Source organism: Antedon mediterranea, chromosome 6 (assembly GCF_964355755.1).
Source record: "Antedon mediterranea chromosome 6, ecAntMedi1.1, whole genome shotgun sequence".
Lineage (NCBI taxonomy): Eukaryota > Metazoa > Echinodermata > Crinoidea > Comatulida > Antedonidae > Antedon > Antedon mediterranea.
Genome location: NC_092675.1, coordinates 10,381,322 through 10,398,016, shown reverse-complemented (window position 1 = coordinate 10,398,016; position 16,695 = coordinate 10,381,322). Strand labels below are relative to the sequence as shown.

General features: G+C 34.1%; 1 protein-coding gene across 1 annotated transcript in view; it reads left to right on the top strand.

Annotated features, from left to right (window-relative positions):
• The window catches only part of LOC140050881 (uncharacterized), a 29,146-nt gene extending 12,669 nt beyond the window's left edge, over window positions 1–16,477 (top strand). Inside the window, exons 12-21 of the mRNA XM_072095860.1 lie at window positions 1,710–1,810; window positions 2,050–2,301; window positions 2,548–2,661; window positions 6,597–6,674; window positions 8,890–9,115; window positions 10,217–10,314; window positions 10,736–10,979; window positions 11,507–12,986; window positions 13,293–13,622; window positions 14,361–16,477. Coding sequence (XP_071951961.1) covers window positions 1,710–1,810; window positions 2,050–2,301; window positions 2,548–2,661; window positions 6,597–6,674; window positions 8,890–9,115; window positions 10,217–10,314; window positions 10,736–10,979; window positions 11,507–12,986; window positions 13,293–13,622; window positions 14,361–14,979 — 3,542 coding nt within the window. The 3' untranslated portion in view covers window positions 14,980–16,477. The remainder of the gene's footprint in view (window positions 1–1,709; window positions 1,811–2,049; window positions 2,302–2,547; window positions 2,662–6,596; window positions 6,675–8,889; window positions 9,116–10,216; window positions 10,315–10,735; window positions 10,980–11,506; window positions 12,987–13,292; window positions 13,623–14,360) is intronic.
• Window positions 16,478–16,695: the final 218 nt, after the last annotated feature.

The window sequence follows — 16,695 nt, the reverse complement described above, 5'->3', positions numbered from 1 at the left end:
CGGAACCCGTAATTTCACTTATTCTACACTGTATGTAATATGTATACAGATTATACTATGATACTGTAAATAGTATATGACACAAAATATACAGCATTCAGTACTAACAACATATCATACTCTTCAGTTCATGTCAATATGCCATTATCTTTTTCTGTGTGCAATATTCCAACGTATGACGTGCACGCGGCGTTTGTTGGGTGGATAACTAACTCGTCAAAGTGACGAGTTTCATGTCTAGTTTTTCTTTCCTTCCTTCCTTTTTGTGAGTTGCGTTTCTCTAAAATGTATAAACATAACATTTCATAACTTTTACAGCATATGGGCATTTACGTGAAGTTGTGCACCTCCTATTTTTGAATGACGTCATAGTTGCGCAACGTGACTTAAGCGCAATTTTATTTATGTCAAAAATTCCCACGGGCGCGCAATTTTTTACGCGCGCGGTACGCACATAGCGTTAAAAACATATTTTTTTCTCTTGAATTATATTTTACAAGCCTTTCCTAGTAATTTTGAAAACAATTTAGACCTTTTCCAGTTTAAATAACGGCATACGAACATGTTGAATTAGACAATTCGTGCGCGTTTTTTATGAAAAAGCTTAAAAAATCGTCAAAATAATGTCTTTTTCAGTCATAGTTTCTAAAGTAAACCGTGAACCGTTTATTTTTATTACAAAATCTAGAAGTTGATGGGTTGTAGATATCGGATCATGCATCGATAAGACTAAAAAATGGAGCACATCACGCTTATCTGTATTCCTTTTTCTCCTACATTTATATATTGTCTAGGTAGAGAGATAACAATATTTTAATTTTTATAACGTCATCATGCCTAAAAATTTTAATTGCGTGGGTCATTAATTTCATCTTTACAGTAAATTTTAATCTGTAATAGCTCGTAAGAATAAAATGGGATAATCACGATTAAAACGTTTTCTGGAAGCTATTGGATTGTAGATACGAAATCATGTCGGATGTTGTGACGTCATCATATGACAAGTTTAATTAAAAGGTCAAATTTTCATCGTCTGCGTCAAAGTTCATCACATTTAAATGTGCGCGCACCAACATTTTACGTATTAAAATTTCTTCTACACGTTAGTATGTTGTTGCTGAGATAATTTTCTTCAGAAATTGCTATCTTTGTGTTTTTTTTTATGACGTCATCATGTTAAATATTTGAATTAAAGGCAGATCCCATAATTCAGTTAATATGTCATATAATATACAGTAGTACAATGTACACCAGCATAGGCTCTGATGTGAGCAAATTGTTGTTTGCCGCCCTCTGTATCATGTAGAATTAATGACTCCTTGTATACACAGTATACTGTATAATTATAATACAAGGCGAAAATACATGACCACCTCTTATTATAGTTTTTAACATATGACGTGCACGTGGCGTCTGTCGAGTGGATAACTAACTCGTCAAAGTGACGAGTTTCATATCTAGTTTGTAATTGTAAGCAAACTCCCTCAGGTCCAGGAGAAGTTAGATGTCTGATAGACATTTTTATTGTGCCTATAATCATCATTCTCATTTTCCTAGAAATTTTCATTTATTTGTATTTCATTTAAAACTATTAATTAGTTGGTTAAGTAATTATATTTTCAGTATTTTGTATTTAGTTTATGTATTCTTTGGTTCAAATAGATAAACCAATCTTTTCTTAATTTTTGATATTGAATTTTGTTAAATAGAGGCAAAACTAACATTGTTCGGGTCATCGAGGAATGGTTTTGGGTTTCAAGGCAGTGATCTGGATGTCTGCATGACCATGAATACACATGAAGATGCTTCTGTAAGGCTCCATCAACATTATTTTATTTTTGTTCTAGATAGAAAGCAGATTTTTTATTTTATTTCCACATACACCACCCACATAATATGCATATACATGGGGATGCATATTTTAAGATCTGTGCTATCTGAGAACAATTCTTTAAAAAAACATGCAGTTTAGCGCGAGATTTGATTTTCTGGGCGGTACTGTACTATATCTCTAATCCACTTGAATTAGCAGCATATGTTTTCTTTTAGACACTAAATGTGCCATGTATTATTGAGGATCTTGGAAATATCCTAAGGAAGAAACGTGACCTCTACAACATCTTTGCAATAACAACTGCCAAAGTTCCTATTGTGAAGTTTGTTCATCGGCACAGCCAGCTGGAAGGTGACATTAGTCTGTATAATACTCTTGCACAGCATAATACACTGATGATCAAGGCATACAGTGACATTGATCCCAGAGTTAAACAACTTGGATTCACCATTAAAGCTTTTGCCAAGGTAAATGCTATGTTACAAGCCTTTGATGAATTGCTCAAAATTACATCAAAGTGTTTCCTTTCCAATATGTGATGGTTAACATTGTAACCAAAGGTGATAAAATATTGCCAACAAACATCATTCCAAGTCCTTCTTTCAAAGTAATAACTTTTTGAATAATATAAGCAATGAAATAAAACATGACTGTATATTTCATTCCTTGAATTATGTATGTAACTTAGTATTATTATCGCATTTTTTTTTCAGAAATGTATGATTGGAGATGCATCCAGAGGTAGTCTATCATCGTATGCATACACTTTAATGGTGTTGTTCTACCTACAGCAGTGCAAGCCACCTCTCATACCTGTACTACAGGAGGTAAGCTTTTTCTTAAATGATACTAGAAAAATAGTTATAGTGAGTAGTATTAGTAACAGGACATAGCTGACGGTTATGACCTTGCTACCTGAAATAAAAGGACATTGATGATTGTCCTTTTTTTGATTGGTCAATTTCTTGTTAAATAATCATTAAACCATCACTGCCATTTGATCACTTAAGAAAAAATGCTGTTCCTCTATATCTACAATAGCATTAAAGATCTAAAGCCCACCACACCCACCCTCAGTCATGTAAGTATATTATTTTTCAAGTCTGATTTCTTAACAAATGTTGGCCTTTCTTTTACAATATTAAACTAATTAATTCATTAGGCGCAGGAGCCCCGGATAGCGTTACGAAGTCGTTAACTCTGTCAGCCCATGGTCAACCCAACTAATGTGTTTTTCCCAAGGACAACTTATCAATAACTAAACTTTGTCACCACCCATAAGTGTGCTGTTCATTTCCTATTGACCAATGAACACCAATGTAACTGGACCTGAGTTTCTTGCTATTCGACCTTGGGTGCAAATTATACAATTAATTGATGTTAAGGCCACTGACTACTCTTTTCTGTATAGAAACACTGAATTGACTGAATAATAAGAAAACCCTACAATAATTTCTACTACTACTTGATATGGTGTTATACAAAAACTATATTAAAAGAATTGAATGTCTGGAGAATGAAAAGTTAAACGTTATAACTTATATGTAAAACATCACTTAGATGATATCTATCAGATATATCATTTTCTAAAAATTGTTTCATTAGTTAGAATAGATCACGGAATACCAATACTGATCTGGACTCGGAAATTCAAAATGTAGCAGGCAACGTTTCACCAATGAAAACTTTCAAGACAAACAAAGTATCATAATTATCATGATATCCATTTTTATTTAATAACGATAAATGGATATAAATATTTCGTCTTTTTTGTTATTTTGTGATGGAAAATATATTGAGTGAACATTGGCACTGAGCTTAAATGTTCCCCGTCCCCTTAATGTCTGCTTTATAGGAGTGTCCCCTCAGTAAGGATTTGCTGTTTTGCCCCTTAATAATAAATTATGATGTCCATCTTATCCTCTCAATTTTAATGTGCTACACCCGATAATAGAATACACATCTAGCTCGTGTGTACTTTAAAGAACCTAGTACATCTTTCGAGACGAGTGGGGGGTTACCCCGGTGTATTATCACAGCCACTGATCACCAACTGGGCCCTCTGGGAGACCAGTCTTTGATTGAAGAGGTTACCCATTATAAATATATATTTCAATTCAATAGAATAACTGTACAGTAGGCTCCCATTTGATGCAATATGTTACCCAATGTGCTCAATTTGATTGTGCTACCCAAATCCATGCTATCCATTTGAAATAATTTGCTATCCATTTGAAATAATTTGCTATCCATTTGAAAGAATGTGCTACCCGATAATCCGTATAGAATAATGTACAGTACAATTACATATATCCATTTGATTGTGCTACCTAATGTGCTATCCATTTGAAATAATGTGCTATCCATTTGAAAGAATGTGCTATCCATTTGAAAGAATGTGCTACCCGATAGTCCGTATAGAATAATGTACAGTACAGTACTATATCCATTTGATTGTGCTACCCAATGTGCTATCCATTTGAAAGAATGTGCTATCCATTTGAAAGAATGTGCTACCCGATAATCCGTATAGAATAATGTACAGTACTATATCCATTTGATTGTGCTACCTAATGTGCTATCCATTTGAAAGAATGTGCTACCCGATAATCCGTATAGAATAATGTACAGTACAATTACATATTCATTTGATTGTGCTACCTAATGTGCTATCCATTTGAAATAATGTGCTATCCATTTGAAAGAATGTGCTATCCATTTGAAAGAATGTGCTACCCGATAATCCGTATAGAATAATGTACAGTAACAGTACTATATCCATTTGATTGTGCTACCCAATGTGCTATCCATTTGAAAGAATGTGCTATCCATTTGAAAGAATGTGCTACCCGATAATCCGTATAGAATAATGTACAGTACTATATCCATTTGATTGTGCTACCTAATGTGCTATCCATTTGAAAGAATGTGCTACCCGATAATCCTTATAGAATAATGTACAGTACTATATCCATTTGACTGTGCTACCTAATGTGCTATCCATTTGAAAGAATGTGCTACCCGATAATCCGTAGGCTATAGAATAATGTACAGTACAATTATATCCATTCGATTGTGCTACCTAATGTGCTATCCATTTGAAATAATGTGCTACCCGATAATCCTTATAGACTAATGTACAGTACTATATCTATTTGATTGTGCTACCCAATGTGCTATCCATTTGAAATAATGTGCTATCCATTTGAAATAATGTGCTATCCATTTGAAAGAATGTGCTATCCATTTGAAATAGGCCTAATGTGCTATCTATTTGAAAGAATGTGCTACCCGATAATCATAGAATAATGTACAGTACTATATCCATTTGATTGTGCTACCTAATGTGCTATCCATTTGAAATAATGTGCTATCCATTTGAAAGAATGTGCTACCCGATAATCCGTATAGAATGCACAGTACAGTTATATCATAGTTATATCCATTTGATTGAGCTATCTATTGTGCTATCCGTTTGAACTAATGTGCTGTCTGTTTGAAATAATTCAGGGTTTTTTTTAAAAATATGTTTTGCTATCCATTTTAAACGTGCTAAACAAGTTACATATTTGTTGATATAAATTTGCGGTACACCACGTAGGCCTATATTAGTTCTGAAAAGAACTGTTGAGTTGCTTGACGTTTCGATTTAGGCCTACTCCAAAGTCAAAGTCTCCAAAGCTATTCCATCATGCCGTATTCGGGGAATCGCCCACAAGTGTTTTCTCAGAGAAGGGTATGTTCTGTATGGGGTTCTGTATGCTATTTTTTAATAATGTACAAAAAATGAAATGAAAAATCATATTAATTATCGGTATGTACGGAGGAAGCTCGAACAAGACGAAGCGCGAAACAAATAAAAGCGCAGCGCGAAACATCTGAAATGATATACAATTTCTCAAAACATGAAAACACAGAATATATTATATTAATATAACTTTTTAATATTTCCAAAGGCTCGGACAAGGAAGAAGGGCCTTAAAAAACTGAATTGCTATATGTTAGACCACATTTCCATAACTTTTCAAAACTCATCGAACCCTCTGCTAGTAGGCCTAATTAATATAGGAGCGTATCGCCAAATCATTAGAGAAAAAAAAACATGGCATGAAGATGTAATTAATCAAACAACGGCCAAAGAATAACAACAATTTTAATTTAGGTTTCGATTCGTAATTACTAATGTGGTGGACTAAGCCTAGTTTGAAACTATAGTGACCATTTATTTTAGAAAGAAAGATAGAGAAATTTGTTTCCATCTCCATGTTATTGTTAATACCAAGGCACTTTTCAATTAAAAATTCTGGCCTAGTATTCTTGCAAGGTCGTCACAGCTCCAGTTACAAAGGTCGTCACAGCTCCAGTTACAAACGGTGATACAAAGTGTCAATCATTTGACCAGTGAACAGCCCACTGGTAGGATAGTCCTTGAAACCGTCCGTAAAACACATTAATCACTCACATCAGTCATGCCGCTAATGGTTGAAAACCTCACTTTTTGGGGTTTTCAAACGTAACGCTATCCGGGGCTCCTGCGCCTAATGTTTTATCTCGTTTTCTACTGAATTCATGAAAACTGCAAAGTCAAAAAATTGGAATAAAACAATGTGTATTAAATACTTGTTAAGTTCTTGTGCTTAAATATGCATAATGATGATGTATCTGATAATATTGTTCTTATCTTCTGTTCATTGTTGTCATAATAACAAATGATGATTATTGAGTTTTTAATCAAATAATATTTTGTTTGTATATTTTATAGTTACATCCAAAGGGTGAACGACAGGTTAAGATTATTGATGAAAGGAATGTTTGGTACTATAGTGATATTAAGAATTTGGTAAGTGGACTCTACAATTTACAGTTCTAATATCTGACCAAATCCGAAAGTTTGACATCTCATATCATTCTGGCTGTTTTGGTTGATTTAGCTTTTTGCGTATTTTTTTTTGTATTGAGATCCAGCCACTGATAGCAACAGCATTATCATTTTTTTTAAAATAAGTTGGCTTTGGAATTATTATATATTTATTTATTACTCTAGTAGCTAGATTAACTTTCGTATGCACTTTCAGGTCCAAAGAAATTGGTTTAGAGTGGCCAAATAGTTATTTTTGGCTTGGTTACACATTTTGAAAATGTGGCAAAAGGTCACTAATAGGTCCCTATATCTTGAAAACCACTGGTCACAGGTAATTTTGGTTTCAAATTGATCAGAAGGTATACCTTTAGGCCTATATTCAGTCTAATGGGACATTTTACCGTATATTTCGGTGTATAAGTCGCACTTTTGACACGCAAATTTGACCTCTAAATTAAGGGTGCGTCTTATACACCGAACATAAATGACTGACCACACAGATTGTACATATCGTCACCTCGTTGGTTGGCTAGGCCTGAGTAGGCTAGGCCTAGCTACAGTGTACTAACGTAACTGCAACCGGCTTCTGCCTAGTTTTCAAGGTTATACTAAATATGATGAAAAGATTTGTTCATTATGGAGCTGTTTTAGGCGCTCCGATAAAATTTAATTTGTAAACGTTTACGATTGGAATAGTATTTATTTATAGTTATATGCCCGATCGCCGACCGCCATACCCCCAGCGCAAGCCCTTCTTGTCGGCCACATGGTGTACGGTATTCGACTAGTATATTCTCTAGTTGATTATAGCATGGACCTAGCGTACACACTTCTCGGATACACAGATACTAATCGAATACGATTGTCCGTGAAAACGTGTGCCCTCTCGAAATGATTGAGCGAGGCTAGCCCACACACGTGCGTGTTACACACACAGTCATGCACTCGATGTTGCGGGTGCGAAACTCATGAATAACAAGTTAGAAAGAACTTGTTGTTGAGGCTGGGCGCGGCCGAGCCTAGGTAAGAAAAAACCTAAATAAAGGACGCCGTTGTAGATATAACAAAATATATTATTACAAAATAATATTGATTACAATTTAAAAAAACATTGTTTTGATGAAATATAAAGTGCATCTTATACATCGGCGATATAAAAAATACAGATATTTTACTCTCAGTTAGGGGGTGCGTCTTATACACAGGTGCGACTTGCACCGAAATATACGGTAGTAAAAAATGACCAGAAATGCCATTTCTGACCTTTGAATCACTCAGGCAGCGATTTATGCATTATATTCTGACTTGCACTGATGAAAGCTGAAAATAATTTTTTCTGGCTGTTTCACTTTATCATTTTGTTTAGCTTTTTGCTTATTTTATCACGCTGCTGCTCTAGCCCGCTACGTCCCATTAGGACTACTCAATCAGAAGCTAAAGCAAGCAGCAGTTATAGTTCTAAGGACAGACAGTTTTGTGAAAATGGAAACTCCACTATGATTTATTGATTCTTCCAGCTGCTACAGTAGACCCAAAAAACGTCTGAGAAAGAGTCTATTAGGACATGTCATGCTAAAATTACAAATCCCTAAGCATTTCTGTCAGATATTCATTGAATTATTATCGAAACAGTCCATTAAAGTTTGTGTTTGTAATAGGATACTTCACAATTGAAATATCTTGGGTGATGAAGTGACCCCCAGATTTGACCTTAGCAATAAAATTAACTAAAGTGACAGAAATTGAGTATTCACTTCTGTAACAAAAAAATAATATTTATTCACATATAAAAAAAGAAAAGAAACCCAAAAACCATTGTCTGACAGACAAGTATTTGTTGCTTTAAATTACATTTTTTTCAGGTAAAATAACTATTATGTGACAATAAAATGACACATTCAAAAACAGTTGAAATAAAAAATATTTTTCAATAAGTGAGCAGCGTTTTTTGTAAGAAATATTTCTTGTTTGTATTTCTATTGAGAACCAGCCATTTGTTCATGACCCATGGTAGGGTTGTTTTAGCCACAGACTGTGGAAAACAAATCATTCCTAAATGTGTTTAAAAGTCTGTTATTGTTTAGCTAATATAATAATTTTGGAATATAAAGTTAATGTTATGAAAATGGAAATCTTGAAAATTTTACTCACCATACATAATTATGGTTATATGTTTTTTGACTTGAATCTACAGAAATCTGTGTGGAAAGACTATGGAAAGAACAAGTGCTCCGTTGGTGAACTGTGGTTAGGTCTGCTTCGTTTCTACACTGAAGAATTTGATTTCAGAAGATATGTGGTGAGCATTCGTCAATTCAAACTGCTAACCAAGTTTGAGAAGCTGTGGTCGTCACGTTCAATTGCTATAGAGGATCCTTTTGATTTAGATCATAACCTTGGAGGAGGAGTGTCGAGGAAAAGTATGTTTTATTTAGTTTTATCTACTTTGGTGTTACAAAATTGCCAACTTTCACAGAGTTCTTAGAAAGTATGGTATTTATGTGTTTTATAAATAATACACTACTGTAAATGTAATTGCCCCCTGAAGAAATAATTTTTTTAAAGTTTTTTGTTGAATATGTGTCACTTTGACCAAAAATTTGATCAAAAAAGAAAATTATTTACCTGAAAAAAACTGTAATTTAAAGCCAAAAAAAAAAATGTCAAATTGGCTACCAGCCAATGTGTTTTATGTTTTTTGTTAAATTAAACTATTTATTTTGCCATTTTATAAGTTAAAACATTATTTTATTTTCTATGTTAAAACATTATTATCTTTGTTAATTTAAAGTCTGATTTTATAAATCTTTATTTTTCATATTTTTTGGGGACAATGCATCTTTAAATCGACAATGTCACTTTAATATGATAAAATAAATTCCAAGAAGGACACAAATCATTTTCCAACGGACTGAATTAATTAAACTGAATTTAATGACAATTAAATCAAACTTTACCGTTATTTTTGTCACAAAATATAAATTAATTTAATTTTAAATATTTTGATTATCAATTGGGTGTTAAACTTTCAAACATCTTGCATCAAAAACTGATAGTAGAAAGTACTGTATCCCAACCAGACTTATTTGTATGTGGAAGTTGAGTACATTTCATAAATATGCTTATGATTCACAATATAGCTGTTTAATGTTGATAAGTATATACATACAGCCAACTCTCCCAATTCTAGACACCTTAATTGGGCTAGACAAATATGTCTGGTTTTCCAGAAAGTCTGGTTGGTATCCGGAATGTGTTTTTAATGGTAAAAAATGAATTAACTGTATTGATTCATGTTTTAAAGCTCTGTCTACACTTTCAAACTTTTTGTGACAGAAAAGTGTGGTACCAAATATGGTAGTGATTTGCTTAAATATGGGAGTGATATGTCCATATGCTCATATGTTTTTGTCACATACATGTTGATAGTCTAGACAGAGCTTAATGTTTGTATGCTTTATGGATATAGTGGTCCTACAATATAATAATTATTATTAATTTATCATTCTTATTTTATGTAGTGAACTCTTTCATTATGCTGGTATTCCAGAAGGCTAGAGAACACTTTGGTACACCTTTTGATCTTCCACAACAGCATTATGTTTTTAACCAAGACTTTGTAAGTATTCCTGTTTAATGGTTCAATAATGATTGACTGAAGGTTTTTTTTAACCAGGCAGCTTGTTTATCCATGGGAGATTCTTGCATTTATTTTTTCTTTAAAAAGCAACAAAAAATGTTTCAAACAATTACAATTTATGTATCCCTACTTTTATAACAATGTATATAATTTTTTCTTTTGTAATTTTTACAGTTTTATTAGCAAGAATTAAAGTGTTTTTATGTGTGTTTTTTAACCTATTATTTCTAAAAACAGGACCATATGTAAAACAAGTGCTACATATACCATATTTTCATCCTGTAAATATGTTTTAAATAAAAAATAAATAATATGTAGCAGCAGGTGCTTTTACTGGTTTGATAGTTATGATTTCCTAATATTATGCTGCCAATAGTTATGCAAGTTCATTTCATTTTAGAACATATTTTTCAATGGGGATATACTAACTGATGGCTGTGGACCACCTGACGATCGTTTGTGTCGTTTGTGCGGACGTGTTGGACATTTTGTGAAGGACTGTCCACGTAAACGTGATAGAAAGACACCCAATCAGAGGACAGGTAACCAAGACGAGCGTTACAGACAACAGGACTTTATTCAACGTCAAGGTAACCAGGATAATGAGAGGTATAGACATCAGGAATTCAGTCGATCAAATCCAGGTATGGTATAGTTATATCGAACAGAACAGCCATATCAATATTACTTAAACCACAGCCAAGGCAACACTACATACCTCTCTTCACAAGGTCAGACTAGAGTCAAGCTCAACAGGGTCTTTCCTTGCTAATTCTGCCATGCCTGTTGCCTTGTATCTACTTGTTCACCTCATTTTACTTTTCCATGTTTTAAGTGTTAAATAAGAAAGAGTATTCCTTACTAAGTTGTGCAGTGCATTACTGCCAACTATCTCGATTTTGAATGCCAAAAAAACCCTAAAAATTGGGATGCTCCGATTTAAAACAGCGATTTGTTGACAAAAGTAATGCTTGACCTATGCTTTTGATTTGTTATGACCTAGGGAACTAGTTAAGTCATGTTTGTTTGCACATGTGGAGACATTCAGACATGTGTACATTGTTTAACTCATTGGCAATTTGTCATCTAAGAAACTGACTTAAATTATTTCTAATTTGCTAGTAGTATTTGCTGTTAAACAAATTTATTATATTGTTTTTATACAATACAGATCAACGACAGGCAGATATGAATCGAAGAGATTACCAACAATTGAAAAATTATCAAAGGTCAGTTTCATTACCTGGAAATGGTAACAAGAGCAACAAACCAGGAGATCCAAGACAGCTTACTGTGCAAATAACACACAATGTTCCTCATCAGTATCAACAATTGAGGCAAACAATTGGTGAATGTTGGAAGGAACACAAACAAGAACACAAGACAAAGCCAGATGAGAAACCTACAATACCAAAGAAGATTGAAACAAAACCGCAGATGTCTCCAGCAAAATCTAAGAACATGCCAGACAAAACTAAGGTTACCCAAGCGTCGCCAACATTCCCTGTCCTTGGAAAAGCACCACAGGAAATAAAACCGCTTGAAGGGCAGTGGGCTATGGGAGGGCCAAAAGGTCTTGGTAGTGAGCATGTTGGAGGGAAATTAGATGGTAAACAAGGAACATACAAAAAACCAGCAGCTGCTGTCCAGCCTCTTATTCACCAGCATGCAACATCTGGCCCAAGACATGGTTTCTCTCGCACTAAGAACCAAAACATTCCCTTTATCAGAAATATTTCTTCACAGGGAGTGCCTCGAATGCAGAATCCAAATCAGGATATCAAAGGGAGACCAAATTATTCTGGCCAACCCGGTAATCTTAGAGGTCCCCGACCCCAAAAGAGTGGTGTGTTCCAACAGCAACCACCAGCATCTACACACAAAGGTCAAACCCCTGAGGAAAAACAGCAGTTTTTAAAAATGATTTCTCAGTTATCTAAAGAGATTGAAGACCAGCATAAATCTACTAATAATTCTGCAAAACTAAAAGCAACTAATACCATGTCTGAAGAGGCTAAAGTGAAGCCGTACTGGGCAAGCAAAATGCAGCCAAAGGTTGATCAGCAACCCAAGTCTTCAAAACCCATGAATCAGAGCCCACCCAGATCAGCATTGTCAAGAAAACCCCAACAGCAGCAGCAGCAGCATCACCACCAACAACAAAAGAAACTTCAGGGCTTAACACAACTTCAGCTTTCCTTTATTAGTAATTTCCAACAGCAGCAAATGGCGCAACATCAGCAGCAAAATGCATTATTACAGCAGCAGCAACAGCAGCAGCACATTTCAGCAGCATTCCAGAAAGATCAAGTTACTGGTGTACAAAATGAAACAAGCAGTTTAGAGCAAAGAGGATTTCAGTCACAGTCACGCCAGGAACAGGCAAGACCTGATGTATCTCAATTAACCCAACAACAGCAGTTACAACTACAGTTTAATATTCAGCAGTGGAACTCTCAGCAGCAGCAGCAACAACAGCAGCAGCAGCAGCAAACATTTTCACATCAGCAACAGCAACCTCAACAACAAGCTCAACAACAAGCTCAACAACAGCAACAACACCAGGCAGGTTTGCAATGGGAAATGCCTAAACAGTCCAGTCCACAACAATGGGGTGGCCACTCAACTGATCAACGTTGGAACAATACAATGTAAGTTATAACATTGTACAATTACTATTATTTGATTAATGTTATTCCGGCTCTATTAAACCCATATTGTGGTTGTAGATTCTTTTCGAAATTGAAAATTTCAAAAGTTCCCTCGAGAAATCTTGATTATGTGCCAGCATCTCTTTCTGAGGAGGATTTTCCAGTCCATTTGATGATGTTGTCTACCTATTGGGTTTTTTTTGTCTGCCTCTTCTTTATTCCTTAAGACCTATTGTAGAATTTCAATTATTCGTGTATTTTACATTTTATTAAATAGTATTAAAAAAGTTATAACTTTTTTTCTAGACAATCTCAAGTGTATACCAATTCCAACCTCCAAAGTCAACCTGTCCGTATTCCGACTGGAAACCATCCTGGAATTGGCTCTCCGCAAACTCCACCACCTAGTCCGCAAAGAAGCAGTGGGGGAAATACTGTATCACCAAGTGCTTACCAACAACAGGCTGCTGGTATTTCATATGATACATCAAACATAACTGAACAACCCAACAGAACTGGCACGAACCTGTGGCAGAGTAACACAAGACAGTCATCGGTACCATGGGGAGAACCTGCAAATGATAACAGGGCACCTGGAGGGATTGAAAGACTTCATCAGCAGCCTCAGACTTCAAGGTTTTAACACAATCAATTTTCTTTATTTTTCTCCAAAAGTAGTTTAGTACCAGGGATTACTGGTATTTAGCAGCATGCATTTTTTCTTTTAAGAGACTGAACACTGCTTTTCTCAAAACCACAGACATCAATTTTTACTTGGAGTATTTAAAAATTTAAATCCTGTTGTCTTTAACTATTAAGTGGACCAATAAAATGTCTTGAATCTTGAATTTAATCCTTTTTCCATCAATAATTATCTTAAAACAAGTTGTATATTTCTTTTGGATACATTTTGCGTTATGTATAGCCATTGCTTGGTTGTTTAGCGTTTGATTTTACAATTAAATCTACTATGGATAATATTCAGTAGCCTTAATACACAAGCCTAAAAGTTTAAAGCTCGGACATGGCTATGGCTAATTATTTTAAAGAATGACATTGTACCCACAGCACTGTATAATTTCACCATGACCTTTGACCTTTCACCACAACAAAATGTGTGACCAAACCAAGAATGATTAATCACCCTCAACAAATTCTCTAAACCTTAAAGTACATATGAAATTTAGCTACTAGTGCTGCTCTTAATGCAGTATTGACATTACTTTCACATTTAAAGATAGCATTTGAATTGTGAAAGTTGAGTGTTTGCTTTATTAGCATTCATTACAAAGATGTAAATCACTTCATTTTATCAATCAATTTAATTGTATTTTCTTTCACTTGAATCTAATTTAATACTTTATTTCAATTTAGAGTTGCAGCTTGGCAACAGGATTTAGGTCAGACAAATCAATCACAAACCACTTCCTCGCTTTGGTTACCACGTGAACCCACTCCACCAGCATCTCCACAGAGTAGCCAAACCCAGCAGCAACAAGCTCAACAAACCTCCTTTCAACAGACAGTTTACGATCTACCTCAGTTCCAAGGCTTACGTCAAGATGCAACAGCCTACTCAAGACAAGATACCTACCTATTCCCTTCAACCCCTCCTCGTTCCACTTTAGCGAATGTACAAAGTTTTAATGAGCCATTTAGGGAGATGTCTGCACTGTCTGGCTCGCCACAAAATCTACATGGGTTCCAAGCAATGTCTGTGGCTGGAGGTAGTGATATTGGTAAGACTCAACCAGGATATTGGGAGTCCTTCTCCACACCCACATCAATTGTTTACACCTCTCAACCGTGGGTTGGTCAACATCAACATAATACGTATGTGGCTTACACTGGGGTAGAAGGACAACAAGTGAGAAGTCAAACTACAAATCGCAATCCATACCAAGCTCCACAGCATAACTATACAACAACAGCAGGTACCTACTATCAAAACACAGGGGGAGGCTATCAAACTAACCAACAAGAAATGCAGTAATAGCCAAATGTTAGGTTAACTAACAGTTGTTGTCCAACATAGTATGTTGTCATAAGCCAAGAATGTTCTAGTCCTTGTGTAGTAAATTGTAATAAAATTCTAGAGCTTTTTATTAATAATGCTGCAATAGAAATATTTTATCTTGGCCTAAGTTGACCAAATACTTAGACTGGACAAGGCATATGATCTAAAAGTTTAGTGCGGTTAAAACAAACTTTTTCCCTATATCTACTTCAAGTGTAGAAGTACTTGTATTGCTTTTAAGCTCATTTCTGTGATTCTTGGACTTCATCTCTAGAGCTGTTCTAGATTTGAATTTGAATAAACGCTAAATGGTTTTAAGGTTTAAGTTGATGTATCACCTTCTCTTTAAGGCAAACTATAAATATAATCTTTTGAGGTAATTGTAGTATTTTTATGGTGCCATGTGTTGATATTGTTAATGTTTATGATTGACTAGTTTTAATAATTGATATTCTTGTTATGCTTCAATACAATTCACAACAACCAGATGAATTTAAATATAAATGAATATTTACAAGATTTTTTATTTTTTTTCCAAAAAATGAAATAACTATTAGCATTTATTAATTTTAATAATGGGGTTGTTTTGAAAGAATTTTAAATTGAATAACGTGTGAGATTCTTTTTTTATTTTTTTTATAGGATAGTAGAAATTTTACAGATTGTGTTCTTTGGGGTTGTATGAAGTTAAAATATTCTTGCTTAAAATACTATACATTTTGTGTCTTTTAATATTAAAACAAATATAATGGTTTTCTTGCTTTTGCATTAACAGTGCTGTAGATTTTTGTTTGTGTATACATCAATTGAAATGTTTAACTATACAGCATTTTATGTACATTTACAAATCAATTTTAGAGTATGGTTACATAGATACCCAGCAATGACTAAATATAATTTTTTTATTTGTAATTGGTGTTTTTTTTTTGTATTTTAGAATAGTAGGCCTATCTTCTAACTTCACATATTTGATGTGTTTTCTGCTTTCTCTTATTTACTTGCTATAGATAGATATTATAAATTGTGATGTTTTTTGTTGTTTTTTTTTTAAACATACTTTGATGACGTTCCTGTTCACCGTTGAAAGAAAATAAACTTGCATATTATAGAAATGCAAATTTATATTCTCAATATAGATAGCTGTTAAGACATTCACATTTACAGTTTAGGCGATTACTATACACAGAATAAAGAAAGCATTTCTTTTCAAGTACTTTTTTTGTATTTGTGCCGAGACAATAATTTAAATGTTTCAGATCTGGGATAAATATCTTAATTCTTTGTTGAAATATGTATAAACATATTGTGTAACTAAAAAAGGCGTCATCACTTAGCCTAGCCATGTGAATTATTTGCACAGTTTTTAGAGAAAAGGGATGTTGTCGTTAAATCGTAATTTTAAAAGATTGGTGTTTTACAACCAACTTTTTTTTTGTGAGAAATGAAAAATATACATCGCTGTCTAATCCCTTTATGTTTGTATTTTTCGTTTTGTATTTATGCAGATTAGAAATCAAATCAATTTTACATCCAAACATCAACAATGTTATTGATATTATACGTTGCTATTTCAACAACAAAAAATGTATTGCATAACAACGCCTATTGACTATATTTTGAGAGATTGATTGGTAACACTTTTGGTAATAAACAAACGCATATTCTGCTAATTCAAATTATTTACTTGGTTTT